The 16,598-nt window shown below is 39.5% G+C and overlaps 1 protein-coding gene across 11 annotated transcripts in view; it reads left to right on the forward strand.

The window, feature by feature from the left end:
• LOC129695749 (transducin-like enhancer protein 1) overlaps positions 1 to 16,598 on the forward strand; it is a 129,156-nt gene that overhangs the window by 18,419 nt on the left and 94,139 nt on the right. For 8 of the 11 annotated variants that reach the window (XM_055632999.1, XM_055632996.1, XM_055632997.1 and 5 more), the window contains 2 exons: positions 10,112 to 10,174; positions 11,565 to 11,669. In XM_055632999.1, the coding sequence (XP_055488974.1) occupies positions 10,112 to 10,174; positions 11,565 to 11,669 (168 nt within the window). The remainder of the gene's footprint in view (positions 1 to 10,111; positions 10,175 to 11,564; positions 11,670 to 16,598) is intronic. The other 3 variants (XM_055632994.1, XM_055632995.1, XM_055633002.1) reach the window with 1 other exon arrangement.

Genomic DNA, 16,598 nt, shown 5'->3' on the forward strand with positions numbered 1-16,598 from the left:
CTCATCCATGGTACACGCTGATAAGACGCATGTCAGACTTTTATTCATAAAGCTCTGATTTAATATGACTATACCATCCAAGCTCATCTCCAAACTCCTAGTCTTGGAGTCAGCACGCACCTCTGCAATTGGATCCTTGACTTCTTGACCAACAGACAAAAATCAGTGAGGAGAGCTGGCAAATCATACTCTCTGATAATCATAAACACTGGATGCATTCTCAGCTCGCTTCTTTACTTCTTACCCATGGCTGTTCAGCAAAATACACATCCAATTTGCAATTCGCAGATGACAACACCATTGTTCTTGTCAAATAATGACAAGACTGAGTACAGAAAGGAGATTGAGAACCTTGTAACCTGATGATAAGACAACCTTTCTCCCAATATCAGCAAGACAAAGGAGATTGTGATCGACTTCAGGAAGCACGTAACCTGGTATGCATTGGCAGAGCTGAGTAAAGATAGTTGAAAGCTTCAAGTTCCTAGGAGTATATATCCCCAGCAACTTGTCCCAGACCAGCCATATTGAAACAATGGCCAAGGAAACATTCCAATGAACACACCTAGGAAGGCCAGCGTGATCGCATTCACCGTTGATCTGTTGTGGTGATAAGCGGACTTCAGTGGGTCCAGGTTTTTGTAGAGGTAGTTGATTTGCGCCGTGATCAACATCTCCTTAGTGGTTAAAATAATGTTTGGGTCCTTGACATTTAGTGGGTTTTCTGTTGGCTTTTGTGAAAATGGACAAGGATGAAGCTTGAGTGAATGGAACCAGTTAGGCAATTGAAAAATGAATGTAAATTGGATGATCAAGAGTTATTTGGGAATATGGTTGATGTTCTATGAAAAATGTAGGTAATTCCTTCTGTAATTTGAGATGGGATGTGATTCTCCCAGTTAAGTTGTAGCACAAAATCCATGATTACTGATTAAATTTGTCAAATTGTTAAAATGGGAATGTCCTTAGACTTCTGACTATAGAGGTACAGCATGGAAACAGGCCCTACAGCCCACTGAATCTCCGATGACAGATGGTCACCCTGTACACCAACACAATCCTATACACTAGGGACAATTATAATGTTTTTACCAAAGCCAATCATCCTACAAACCTGAATGTCTGGAATGTGGGAAGAAACCGAGACACCTGGAGAAAATCCATATGGTCACGGAGAATTTGCAAACTCTGTACAGACAGCACTCGTGGTCAGAAATCAAATCCGGGTCTCTGGCACTGTAAGGCCGCAACTCTACAATTGTGCCATCCAATGTCATGCATATACTTGACTCCTTGAATAATCTGTGTTGCAATTACACATGGTTGTTTTTTGCAGAAGTCCTACACTCAATAACTTCAGAAATGTTTTTGTTCCTCTGGTTTCAACAAAGAATTCACAGGAAGACGATAAAACAACAAATGCGTTTAGATTAAAAACCTTGAGCTGCTAAAACAGCTACTTTGGTACTTTTCAAAAGTATTGCTATTATTCTTTAATCAGATTCAGATTAAATTTTAATTGTCATTGTCAGTGTACAGTACAGAGACAACGAAATGCATTTAGCATCTCCCTGGAAGAGCGACATAGCAAACGATTTGAATAAATAATAATAAGTGTCTGGGGGGGGGGGGGGGGGGGTGATTGGGCAGTCACCGAGGTACGTTGTTGAGTAGAGTGACAGCCGCCGGAAAGAAGCTGTTCCTCGACCTGCTGGTTCGGCAACGGAGAGACCTGTAGCGCCTACCGGATGGTAGGAGGGTAAACAGTCCATGGTTGGGGTGAGAGCAGTCCTTGGCGATGCTGAACGCCCTCCGCAGACAGCGCTTGCTTTGGACAGACTCAATGGAGGGGAGCGAGGAACCGGTGATCATCGATAAGATGAAGCAAAAGGAATTTTGGGGATGGGGGTTAGATGGTTAATGTGATCACAAAATGAGAATGAATGGGGATAACCAATGTAAATTAAATGAGATCTACCTGGATTGGGTTCCTAATGCCAGCCTGGGATCTGGGGGAGAAGGTCCCCCATAAATGGAGTGTAAGCAGGCATCACAGATGCTGAAAAAACCTGCTTCTGCATGTCTAGTTTATGGGCTGGCAGGGCATGCATGCTTCATTGAAAATGATTTGAAGTGGCATCCAGATGTGTATTGCATCCTAACGCACGTCAATGTTCTGCAGGATGGTGAAGGACATGGATCAAAAATTGCAGACTGTAATCGTTGCAGTGAATGCCCTTTTACAATTGTATTTCAGTATTAATTAAAATTGAACAGGGTTGTGCACAAAAATGTTATACACTTTCTGGGTCCTTTTATTTCAATTGTGTTCTTTAAGCTTCATCCATATCCTTTCATGTGATCAAGAATGGGGGAGCTACTACCTTGAGCTTGTATCTGTCAAAATTGCTTCTTTGCATTTTTCCCATACAGTATCTTTTTGCCAAATATATAATTCTCAAATTTAAAATGTACATCTGATTCATCATCCACCCCAAATTGCAAGTAATAGTATTCCTAGCTTTTTTCTTAAAAGCTTTGATTGTTATTTTTAGACGCTCTCCCTTGACTCTAGACTGCCAAAGATCCAAAACAGTTTATCTTGATTCACCTTGTTAATTCCCGATAATGCCTTAAAACAAAAAGAAGCAAATCTGAAGTGACCAGGTCTGATCACGTTTTGGTCCTCTGCACCATAGTCTTTTGGATACAATGGCTGGCAATCTATTAAGTAATTCCAATATTTTCTATAGAGATTTGTCATTTTAATTTGCATGAAGAGTCCAGTAATCTCTAGAAACAGTTTTAGCTGTTATTTAATCTTCCCATTTTGGACTTTATTCTCGCTTTCATTAAAATCTATTTACCACAGCTTTTCCAATGCACATAATTAATTAATATTTGTGACATTATGTTATGTGGTGCTTTTCCCCATTGTCCAGGTTATTTAACAGAGATTGTGAATAAATGAAGCTCTTACTTTGATCCCTTTTGCCACATGCCAGATAGAGTACTTTGTCATTATCTCAATTCTGTTCAGCCGTTTTCCCAAACGGTTCAATAGTTTCCCTTCAGTTGCACACGCTACAACTCTAACTGTCAACTTGAGGGAAACTTACAGCCATTTTTGGCAAGATTGCAAATGCACTTTGGCTCATGTTGTCTTCCCCTCTTCACTCCCGACACCCAAGAAGTAGTGCACAAATGATTTTTCTGAAATTGAATTGCCTTGAAACATGTATAACATTTAGTGCAGCAGGAAACATTATTTAAATTTCATTCCAAATACCTCTAACCTTCACTGTTTCTTTGAATATTTTTTATGGAAACTGAATGAGGTACATTATATTAATAGAGGTTGAATGGATTAAACCTCATTCATACAGGAAGACGTGGAAATAGCATAAATTGCATGTTTTTTAGAACTAATATGTTTGTACTCTGATGTGAGTGTAGCAAGTAACCTAGGCCTTCCTTGTGATGACATATTTTGCATTTAATTTCTTATAATCACATACAAAATTGTCTTTCCTTTGAAGAAAACAATCATATTGCATAATGGGTAATATAACAAAGACTAATCAGTCATAATTTGTTTACCTTCTGCTTCTTGTAGTTCCGGTTTTCTTACAGATTTCGATAGTGATTGTGATGTAATTTAAGTGATGCATTTCCCCCAGCCTGAGCTTCTATTACATTCTTGGCAGTATTTTCAATGTTGGAATGTCCTCTGATGTTGTAGGTGGGAAATTCCAGATTTTCTGCAACCCAGCGTTCCTCTGTAATCCAGGAATGGCAGAATGCCACTGAGTTAAATTCTGTTTAGCTTGGAGCAGAACCTAGAGGTTTTTCACAGGGCCTGGAGAAGCTGGATGGGGGGTGACAGCGGGCCAACAATGAGTGGGAAAGACTGAAACACCGACGTGCACCCAGTTATACGAGGCCATGAATTTGTGGTATGTTGATGAAGAAGCTTTGATGAATTGCTGTATTGAATCCCACAGAAAAAGCACATTGCTGGTAGTGGAGGGTTTAAATATTTTCCTTTTGAATCCTAGTGGAGGATTAACTGCCGCTTGTCGCCCAATGCTTTAGCTTGGATCACAAATGACTACACGCCTTGAGTTGTTGCTTTCAGAGGTGTCTATGCCCTGTGGGCAGGATAACTGGGAAGTCAGGAAACAGGAAAACCCCCCCCGATGCGCCGCTACAGCGACAAGTGGCAGTTCAGCTGCACCCCCTCATCCGCAACCCGGGTTCCTCTGGAGTTGGAGCGGGGCTGGGCTATTGGCTGTGAGTCATTGCTGTAGGTGTTGGTCCTGACGTCTGGAAAGGCTTTGGCCCTTGCCCCCCTCCCTCTGCAAACTGCAAACAACCCCAAGGGGGGGTTTAGTTATCTTTCCTGGGAACGGGGCTTCAGTATATTCTCTGGGTTCTCTGTGCTGGGGGGTCGGTCTTGTTTTTACAATGATGGAAATAGAAGATGGGCAAAAGTTTGGATAATGACTCCTGCAGTGGCATCATGGAGTTGTGATAATTGACCTCCATCTTCTTTGCTGCTTGACAAATCTCGTCATTGGAATGTTTTTTTTCCTCTGAATGCTATTGCCTTTTGTGTGAAGGTGCCTGAGTATGAGGTATTCCATTACACTGGATATCACACAGTAACTGACTATTCATCCTATCCAGTTCATGTTGGTGTCTGTTGCATTCAAACATCTTCAATTTTTTATCTAAATCTATCATTGTAACACCCATTTATTTATCCCTAATTACATTTCTTTGTAGATAGTTGGCTTCTCACTGTGCTCTTCCCTGCAAATATTCTACCCGAATCCATTCTGATAAAACTTTTCATAATTTTATTAAGTCTTCATTACCAAAGAAAAAAGATCATTGTATTTCTTATAATATCTTTGTAGTTCTTCTCTGCACTCACTCTCGTGCCTCTATCTGTTTTTTGCACACAGTTCTTGAAGTATGAGTTAAGTATAGCTTGTTACAGGTTTTGCCAACTTTCTTACTGTTTGTTTCTGCCTTTCTAGAAACTGTTTAATATTTTAAAATTATCTTGCTAACGTATGGCACAATTATTAAAGATCAGTGTATTAGACCTCAAAGATTATGTTGGTCCTCTATCCCATTTTGTCCTGCATCTTTTCAAGACTTTCATGTTCATTGTTCTGAAATATTCTAGGTTATTTTTTACCTATTTTCATTTGCCTTTCCACAATATTAGGTGTTTTCATCAATGTCTAACAAAATTAATTCTAGTCAAAATCACTTAACAATTAATTTCTTCTTCACAATGGGGCTTCGGTGCTTCTGTTTGTAATTGAACCAAGATAACGCCAGAGTCCCAGGTCTGTGTGGAGTTTTTTGCATTCTCTTCGTGACTGCATACATCTCCTTTTGGGTGCCTGTTTGTACACTAATTGACCTTTGTAATTTGCCCCTAATGTGTAGTGAGTCGATGCAAACGTGTAATAGCTTAGAACTAGTGTGAATAGGTGATTGAAGGTTGGCATGGACTTAAGTGGGTAAAGGGTCTGTTTCTATGCTATATTTCTAAACATATGTGTAATGTTCAGACACATGATGCTTTTGGTTTGCATCTTTTTCCCTCATTTTTATTGTTAACTTAAACAACTAGACACCATGGTTTATACTTGTCTCTCTTGCCAGTGAACAGATATATTGATTTGTGTGCCAAGTCTGGATTCAAGTGGTTTGAGTAGAAACCAATCTGAATATCAGTAAACAAGTTACTAATGAACAAATGCTACATGTTGGATCTGTTAATAATTCTGTCATGTTAGTAATGATTGATTAAGAGCAGGATGGTTGGTTCACTTTTAAACGGGATTTGTTCAGATTTTTCTGGAATGGCCTAACTTACCACATATTTGTATCCTTAATTCTAAATCTATTGGCAGCCAGTGGGAAAAGAGCTATCAAAACTGCTGGGTGACTCGCCAACCTCTTGCAGGGAATCTATGTGCAATCCTGATTTGATCTGATACAGTTATTGGTTTAATCTTTTTTATATTGATTATTTGTCAATCTAATTCTGGTTTGTTTTTAAATTGTGTGCATTGTGAATTGCACATTTCTGAAATGTTTCAAAACGTGAGGAAAAAAAACCAATTAAACATGAAGTATTGTCTTTCAAGGCAACAGCAAGTTTTAGTTTTAGGTTTTAGTAACATGATGGTATTTTTGATTTGGGAAATGTGATTTTTGGCTTTTGGGTTACATTATATTTTCAGTAAATAAACTCTAATTTCTGTTTTAAATGATTGAGGCGTGTGGACATACATTGAACCTTTTGATCTGAAGTGAGAGCTTGCTGGTCAGAGGGAAGGGGTAAAATAACATAATTATGCCAACTGCCCACCACCAGGAAGTGGGAATTAAAAAATGTTTGTTCAATATATTTCATCTCTGGTAGATGTTTTGGACGAGTGATTCGAAAGCCACAACTTTCATAGGATTCACTATTCCCATTCTAAAACCTGGTGCACTAGACTGAGCCAGACAAGAACGGAACTCGCTATGAAAACATGGAGGGGACGGGGGACACAATTTTTTGGCGGCCGCGCGCGCATGCACACACTCACACGCGCGAAGCTTCGGAGGCTCAATCTCAACTCTGCCTGTCTCACCGGGTTAACTACAGCCCTGTCTGGACTGATGGGATACCAGCGCTGCTTCTCCGCACTGGCCATATTTCCCGCAAGTTCAGGGAGGTTAACCTGGCGGGACAGGCAGAGTCTGACTCCCGACCTCTCTGGCCACCCGTGGGGGGAGCACCCGGGACAGCGCCGGAGAACCGGCCGGGATCGACCCTGCCTGCGGATGAGGCGCAGGTCTGTGCCACGTCTCCCTCCTCCAATCGCCGCGCTCTATCCTCAGCCCCCCCACTCCTCCCTCCTCCAATCATCGCGCCCTTGATCCTCAGTCCCAAAGTGGAGATTTTAAAATCGGGATCACAAAAACTTGGGGGGGGAGGGGTGATGTCCCCCACCTCTCATAACATGGGGGGGGGGGGGGGGGGGCTTGTCCCCTCTGCCCCCCCCCCCCCCCCCCCGGCGTTTTCTGCCCCTGGAGCCAGAGACCCTAGAATGGCTGATGTTTTACTCTGAGGCAGTCTGAATACTTTGAAAAATCCAGCCTGACACTTGCATGACTTCAGCAAGAACACATTGTTGGAAGTCCTTATTGAAGGCACTATTCAAAGAAAATCGAGAGGTTTCTTTATCTTCAAAATTTATGTTTCAAATAATAAATAGGTTAACTCATCACTCATTTTTAATTTATGATTTATAAACGTTGTTTGTAAAATAACTACATGACTGCACCATTTCTAATATATTGACTATGAAGGGCCCTGAGACGTTTTGAGAGTGCGTGTGTGTGTGGGAAAATATTCTTGTTTCTTTTATTTCATATGGGATTGATAGGAGCTTTAATATCGTTTTAATCATTTTAATGGCAACTGACAAAACAAAAAAGTGGCAGACTTGTGTTTTCTGCACCTCCTTACTTGATGGATGTTTCTGGTTGTTTATACCACCTAGCTAGAATGGGAGTTGTTTCGGGCATAAAATAAAGGCAAGTAGAATTAAGAACAACATGAGATAATTTTTACATAGTGTAGAGGTGGCATTTATAGCCTCAAAGAGGGACTTGGTAAATGTGGTGAGGAAAAAGTTTGCATAGCTATAGAAAAGGAACTGGGCAATGATGGAGAGAGGGACATGTGGAAATAGGAAGCTGCTTCAGTAGGGAGTTGGCATGGATCTAATGGCCTCCATCTGTGCTGTAACTGTTCTGATGCAAGAAACAAACTACTTTTACTAGCTGCTATCTTGTTTTGTTTACCATAAAGTAGAAAATTGTTTTGCTATAATTCGCCTTAAATGAGCACATCTAATATGACCGTTGATTGAGCCCATGTGCCAACACACTGGCTAAACGTATCATGGGCAAGACAGCAAGCCATTTGCATAAAGCAAGCTCCTATAAATAGCTGTATGATAAACCTTGAGTATTATAGTGGTGCTGATTGAGGAATAATTATACCCTTGTCCCACCCTTGCTCTTTTTCAGAATAGTGCTGTGGGCTCTTATGTTGTCTAAGACATGCAGATAGTGCTTTGGAGCAATATCTTATCTGAAGTACAGCAGTTCTTACTGGGCACTAGTGTTATTGTGCATTGAAATGTCACTCTTAAGTTTTTGTACTCAGCCTCTAGTGGAACATTTCCATCAACCTTCTGAGTAGGAGATGGGCAAGCTACCAATAGCAAAGGCGTATTTTTAAGTAGTTCGATATTTCAAGAGCTTTGTGAAGCTCAAGATATTTACCACATTGTTGAACAGCAATTTACCAGATTTTTGATTACAGATAATCTGATAATGTATGTCATATATTTTAGACTTTGGAAGCATGATTTAAAATGCAAAATACAATCTCCAGAGATTTTAAACCACTTTTTAAATAATTACTAACTTTTTAACTAATAATTTACTGACAACATTTGCTTTATAACGAGTACAATAGAAGTGATCCTTTCAACTGATTTGACGCAAAAGGTGCTCTCTTCACCCAGTCATGCTTATTTAATACAAACAAAATATCCAATTCATTCAAGGACATTTATCAGGTCTCTGTCCTTCTATTTACTACCCTATCCTGATCATGCCAATTCTAGCTGAGACGTTCTGGCGGTATATGGCTTGTTTGTGACAATTTATTTATGAGATAGATAATCAGTGCTATGCTGTTTTAAAACTGATATCTACACTTGAATGGTATCTGCACATCATTTACACTTGATCAACATTATATAACCAGATAACAACTGGGAGTAGGAACTATCATTTTATTTTCCCCTGCACAGAACCACTGAGCCCAATTTCACTGCACAGCTCAAATGAAGAAAAAAAAGTCACCCTTTCATCTGAGATGCCTGAGATTCAGCATATAAGGCCTCATCTATGGAGAGGGAAACTATTTCCAAGTTCTGATCATAGGTAGATTTCTCATCAGTTTTCTCTCACTTGCAGAGTATTTGCAGCATTTCTGTTTTTATTTCATAGTTTTAGCATCCAGAATATTTTGCTTGATTGCAAACTGTCTGCCTTGAGATGATTTTTTTTACTTCAACGTGTTGCCAGTTATGGCTTCATGTCTTGCTTTAGATGTTGAGTGCTCAATCCTAGCTGATATTTCAATACGGGGGTGGAGAGGTGGAGATGGTGAAGTTGTGATGCTTCATTGTCGGATGTTTCCAAGTGGCACTATGTTCTTGGGACCTAATTCACCATCTAAGGTCTTAAAATACATTTCATTCCTTTCCTTCATAACGTATGCTCATTTGTTAGTGGAATTAAAGGTGATATGTTGGCAGTCCTGAGTAAGGTGTATTGTTGCTATAGCTGCTGCTCCTTTGGATTCAGGAGCACAGTACATATTAACCAAACTTGCAGATGTTGTCATACTAAGGAGACAGTTCAGATGGAACAGAATTGGGCAAAATTGATACTCCATGGATGATGATTTATTAAGGAGCGAACACTGAAGATTATAATTGCCAAAACGGTGGCACTTCAGTCATAGGGAGGGCTGATCAAACTGGTAACTTCATGTCGGTTTACACCTTGAGCACTGCGCTAATTTCTAGCTGCATGTTTCTTTCTGCATGCTATCCTTTGACATTATTGAATCTGGCTGTACATAATGACTCTTTCACTTAACTTTGATGTTTTATCTAAAGTTAAGTTGAATAGTCATTATGTAGAGCTAGTTTCAGTAATTTCAAAGTGTAGCATGCAGAATTAACCTTTAACTGAAGTTCTTATTCTTTATTATTATTGTTCTTATTCTTAATCAAATTCAGTATTATTGATCAAAAATAAACTTCTGCCAGAGTGTGGTAATTGTAATAGGATTGGTAAGTCTGTTTTCGTGAGGACAGTTTCATATTAGAACCTGAAACCTGGCGCATTCTTTTTCTTGTAATGTGACGTTATTCATTGAAGATTTTAACATGTGAATGGTGAGGTTTTGTTTTTGTTACTAATTGATTATCGTCTCCTTTTCCAGACAGAAATAGCTAAAAGACTGAATACGATTTGTGCACAAGTGATTCCCTTTCTGTCTCAGGAAGTAAGTGAACTCATTGAACTGTTCAGCTGTTAAAGTGCAATTATGTTCTGTATTTGTAAATTAGGTAGTTATCAGCACTGATGAATGTTGTGAACATCTGTTACTGTTTTAGTGAAGCATGTTCTGTTATAGCGAGATGTTTGTATTATAGTGAGCAACCTCAATACAATGGGAAAAACACAGATTTCAATACTAAGTACTTGTGTGGGTTATTATACTTAAAGTTTCTCAATTTGGTGTCTAAAGTGTGCAGTGGGGGTGTACTGTGATCTTACCATAGAACAGGGATATTTGTTATGAGGAGAGATTGGGTGTGGGGGATTAGGTCAGTTTAGAGCATAATCTATCAACTTTCAATAGTTAATGTGTGTTTTTTTGGTAGATAAATATAAACTTATTCCTTGAGTGAGTAAATAACTTGAACGTATAGATTCATAATCATTGGGTCAAGATGTAGAAATACAAGATTGCTTTCATTTGGCTGAGGGGATTTTAAGTGATGTATGTGTATATATATATTTGTGTTTGTGTGTGTATATATGTATATGTCTGTGTGTGTGTATATAGATATACTTTAAAAAAATTATTGAAGCTATTTATGTGAATATTATGGAAGTTGTGCTGGTGTGGATGGGAAACTTTGGTTATTGTTTGAACGCACACTGGTCGGAGCTTGAAGAGTACTGAAGTGGTGCATTCGATAATTGTCTTTCTATGATCACACTTCAGGTGTTTTTTTAATATTTGGGAACTTGTTTTCAAGGAATTATAACTATAGTTCATTCCATGTATTCTCATCCTTGGAAATGACCTACTGTTGAGAACTGAGTATGTCCACAAATGTGTTTGTCAGAGATTGTAAAGTAACGTATAGATTTACCCCTCCTTTGTACTCATTGCTCCACAAGCGGGTAACTCATTTGTAGGTCCATTCTCCTACTTATAGCACCAAGATTACAGACCTCGATCTCCTGATCTGTTTGAATTTTTCATAGTGTGAGGGAAAAGATGTGAAGACAGTGATGGTTTTTACTTGTTGATCCCTATCCAGTGACTCTTGTCAAAAGTTTATGGGGTGTTTGAGAATATGAAGAAATTAAATGAGGACATAATTTGGCTCCGATATATTTGCACATTGTTGAGGATAGCACATATGCAGGATGGGCAATTTGGTGCAGTTTCTAGGTGTATTCTAGGTGTATACTCTGGAGCTTTAATACACAGCACAACATTGAATTAGGTTTTTTGCATGTGATTCAGACTACGCAGTTTGAATTTGGTCTACTTAGTCTTGTGATAAATTAAGCAATCTTCATATATTTATTTTTTTAAATGCACCAGGATTTAGTTATTGGTGATTTAACACAAGAATTTTGTTTCTGTGAACGAGCATCAACAACAGGTGGCACAAGCCGTGGAACGTGCAAAGCAAGTGACCATGGCAGAGCTGAATGGCATCATCGGGGTACGTGGGCTTCCCAGTCTGCCTCTTACAGTGTGTATACCCATCTTATTCACTTATTTTTACTTGTATAATTTTGTGTGTTGGTATTTTAGTGTAATATGCTGTATGTACTTGGGAACGGTTTTTATATCTAATTCTTGCAAAACTTTCCTCCTATGCTCTCTAAAATGTTTTACAAATGCATGAATGTGTCATGTGTGTTTTCAAATGGCCTATCAAAGGTAATCACCCATTGTGGTTGGTCTCAAGTTTATTATTTTTGGCTGGAGAATCGTATCTAGATAGTCAATCACCCCCATTTTTTTGTTAAATGAACCATGTTTGCTATTCTGATCCATGCGAGAGCTGGTGCATCTGCTTTCTGCTTCACTCCCTCCTTACAAATATAAGCAATGAAAAATGAATGGATAAAATCTGACGTTACTGGCTTGTTTAAAAAGAAAAAAAAAGCACTTTCATAGAGACAGTCCTCAATTTTATTCATACATGAGGGAATCTGTTAAATTCAGATTACTTGTTTATCAATTTATGTTAATTGCTCATGTGAAGATGCCCTGCTGATTTTCATAGTTCTCATAGACACTTTGTAATGATAATTAGACATGCCGCTGTAAGGATTAGCACTTGCAAAGACCAGTGATGTCTTTGGACAAAGAGACCAGTTAATCCATCTGTGCACAAAATTTCATCCCAATTAGATTGAAAATTAAAAGATCTGGATTATTGCTGATAAAAGAATTGGACACCTTAAACATTCTTTCCCCTTCAGTTTCTCCATTGCAGATCCACTGTCAGCTTGTGTCTGAGCTATTGGTAGTCAATTGAACTATACATGCAGAGTGACCTTCATTTTCCTTCTCCTCATTTTTGTCCTGAAACAATGGCACAGTAATATTTAAGAACACATTTTTATGTACACACCTCCACTGATTTTAATAGATTTTCTCCTCTCTTACCCTCGGTCGTCTCCTTTCTGTGCTTTTGTATTTTCATCATCTCCTTTTAAATAAATGTGTATTTTATTGATCAATAAATCTTTCTTCTATATTGCTACAAACTAGCTTCATGCCCTTTTTTAATAGAGGCACCTTGGTATTCTGCTTTTTATCAGCATAACATGCAGAAAAATCAATGTTTCTCAAAACTGACTCTGTTACAGAGCCACAGAAACAGGGCCCAACACATCAACCAAGATGCCCATCTAAATTAGTCCCATTTGTCCATGTCTGGCCCATAGCTCTCTAAAACTTTTTGCTATCCAAGTACATGTCAAAATGTCTTTTAAATATTGTTATTGTGGCTGTCTTAACCACTTTTTCTGGCACCACCCTCTGTGAGGAGGTTTCCCCTGGGGTCCATTTAAGAATTTTCCCCTCAACTGTAACCTATGCCCTCTAATTTATGATTCCCATTCCCTGGGAAAAAACTATGCATTTACCTTTATCTATCTATGGCCCTCAGGATTATATACACCCCTGCCTTGTATGTTAAACCCCTTCCATTGAAATAATGCCCGTTAAACCATTAAAATTGCTTTATTTGACAATTTATTTGCCACAACCTCTTATCTGACTTCTACTCTTGGATCTAAACCTCTGCCAATCTAGTTTGTCATCCCAAAGGGCACCCTCTAGGGATTCTGATCCTCTCCAATGTGGTTGCTGCATCACTCCCTCCATGTAACATTTAGATGAAACTCCAATGGAGTTTAAACCGAGCAATTAAGGTGTTGCACTTTTTAGGTCTAATGTGAGGAGAAAATATACAATTAAGCCAGGCGATATGGGGAGAAGGCAGGAACGGGGTACTGATTGGGGATGATTAGCCATGATCACATTGAATGGCGGTGCTGGTTCGAAGGGCCGAATGGCCTACTCCTGCGCCTATTGTCTATAATGGCAACACCCTTAAATATTTGATGTACAAAGAACTCTTGGGGTCCCAGTCCATCACTTCTTGAAAGTTGTAACAAAGGTAAATCAAGTGGTAAAGATGGGATATGGTATGCTTACCTTCATTTGTTGAGGCATTGAGTACAAGTCGGGAAGCCATGGTGCAGCTTTATAGCATTTTAGTTGCTCCATATTTGGAGTATTGCTTGCTGGTTGTCCATTACAAGAAGGATGTGGAGGCTTTGGACAGTGTGCAAGGGTTGATTACCAGAATGATCCCTGGGTTAGAGGGTATTTTCTACAGGGAGAGGTTGGACTGACCTGGGTTAGTTTCTTTGGAATGCTGGAAGTTGTGGGGAGAGTTAATAGAAGTACAGACGATTATGAGGAGCATAGATGGGGTAGACAGGCAGAAGCTTTATCAAATACTAGAAGCAATAGCTTTCAGGTGAGAGGGGCAAAGTTAAAGGAGATGTGCAGGGCAAGTTTATGTTTACACCGAGGGTGACGAGTGTTGCCAGGGTTGCTGCTGGAGGTGGATAGGATAGTTTCATTTAAGATACTTTTGGATGGGTGCATGGATATGCAGTGAATGGAGGGATATGGATTGTATGTAGACAGATAAGAGTTAGTCATCACATCATTTTTGGCACATACATTGTGGGCCTGGCCCTGTGCTGTACTGTTCTATGTTCTAACCCATCCCTTGATGGTTTCAGGTCAAGTTGGAACACTTGGAATATCTGACTGGGCATTTTCAGTTTAGCATAGAAAATTACAATAATCTGTACAATTCTGATTTAGATGATTGCCAGTAGAAATTAGATCATATTGGTCCAGACAATGCCTTTCCTTGGGACCTACAACTCTACCAGGTACTTGTAGACTTGCTCATGTGCTGGCTGTGCAATCTTTAAAGGAACCCTGCCTTAATGTCTCCCAGCACCACATTTGGAACCTGTCTTCAGGAGTCCCCCCTAATTTATTCAAACAGCGTTTCTTCTGGACCAGTTTACAACATTTGGTTAGAATTGCTGTGGAATCATTAGGCAACAGACAATAAGAAATAACTTCTCTTTATTTTGCTGGTGAATTAATCATGGAGACTAATTGGGTTTCTTAAGCTCTCGGGTAGGCTATCTGGCACAAACATAGACCATTTAATTGGTGGGAGAAATCCAATTGTTTGCTGAATGGTAAATAAAGATTTTAATTTGATTTAATTGAGACTAATTAAATGTTTTGAATTGTCTCAGCGGTAGATTTAAAAAAAAAGACGCTTAACTTATCAAAGTCTTATCTAATTTTGAATGAGTCTAATTTATTCCTTACAACTCCATTTTATTGAGGATATAATGCAGTTGGTTTAGTAATGCGATGGCGAAAGGGCCTTGCTGCTGCCAAATCAGCTGTTCTTAATCCATATAACCATATAACAATTACATCACGGAAACAGGCCATCTCGACCCTTCTAGTCCGTGCCGAACACGTATTCTCCCCTAGTCCCATATACCTGCGCTCACACCATAACCCTCCATTCCTTTCCCGTCCATATAACTATCCAATTTATTTTTAAATGATAAAAACGAACCTGCCTCCACCACCTTTACTGGAAGCTCATTCCGCACAGCCACCACTCTCTGAGGAAAGAGGTTCCCCCTCATTTTACCCCTAAACTTCTGTCCCTTAATTCTCAAGTCATGTCCCCTTGTTTGAATCTTCCCTACTCTCAGTGGGAAAAGCTTATCCACGTCAACTCTGTCTATCCCACTCATCATTTTAAAGACCTCTATCAAGTCCCCCCTTAACCTTCTGCGCTCCAAAGAATAAAGCCCTAACTTGTTCAACCTTTCTCTGTAACTTAGTTGCTGAAACCCAGGCAACATTCTAGTAAATCTCTGTACTCTCTATTTTGTTGACATCCTTCCTATAATTAGGCGACCAAAATTGTACACCATACTCCAGAATTGGCTTCACCAATGCCTTGTACAATTTTAACATTACATCCCAACTTCTATACTCAATGCTCTGATTTATAAAGGCCAGCACACCAAAAGCTTTCTTTACCACCCTATCTACATGAGATTCCACTTTCAGGGAACTGCACAGTTATTCCCAGATCCCTCTGTGCACCTGCATTCTTCAATTCCCTACCATTTACCATGTACGTCCTATTTTGATTTGGCCTGCCAAGATGTAGCACCTCACACTTATCAGCATTAAACTCCATTGCCATCTTTCAGCCCACTCTTCCAACTGGCATAAATCTCTCTGTAGACTTTGAAAATCTACTTCATTATCCACAACCCCACCTATCTTAGTATCATCTGCATACTTACTAATCCAATTTACCACACCATCATCCAGATCATTGATGTACATGACAAACAACAGTGGACCCAACACAGATCCCTGTGGCACCCCACTAGTCACTGGCCTCCAACCTGACAAACAACCATCCACCATTACTCTCTGGCATCTCCCATTCAGCCACTGTTGAATCCATCTTGCTACTCCACCATTAATACCCAACAATTGAACCTTCTTAACCAACCTTCCGTGAGGAACCTTGTCAAAGGCCTTACTGAAGTCCATATATACAACATCCACTGCTTTACCCTCATCAATTTCCCGAGTAACCTCTTCAAAAAATTCAAGAAGTTTAGTCAAACATGACCTTCCAGGCACAAATCCATGTTGACTGTTCCTAATCAGACCCTGTTTATCCAGATACTTATATATATTATCTCTAAGTATCCTTTCCATTAATTTGCCCACCACTGACGTCAAACTAACAGGTCTATAATTGCTAGGTTTACTCTTAGACCCCTTTTTTAAACAATGGAACAACATGCGCAGTACACCAATCCTCCGGCACTATTCCCGTTTCTAATGACATTTGAAATATTTCTGTCATAGCCCCTGCTATTTCTACATTAACTTCCCTCAATGTCCTAGGGAATATCCTGTCCGGACCTGGAGACATCCACTTTTATATTTCTCAAAAGTGTCAGTACTTCCTCTTCTTTGAATCTCATAGTTTCCATAGCAACTCTACTTGTTTCCC

This window comes from Leucoraja erinacea, chromosome 3, assembly GCF_028641065.1.
Source record: "Leucoraja erinacea ecotype New England chromosome 3, Leri_hhj_1, whole genome shotgun sequence".
In the NCBI taxonomy this organism is placed as follows: domain Eukaryota; kingdom Metazoa; phylum Chordata; class Chondrichthyes; order Rajiformes; family Rajidae; genus Leucoraja; species Leucoraja erinaceus.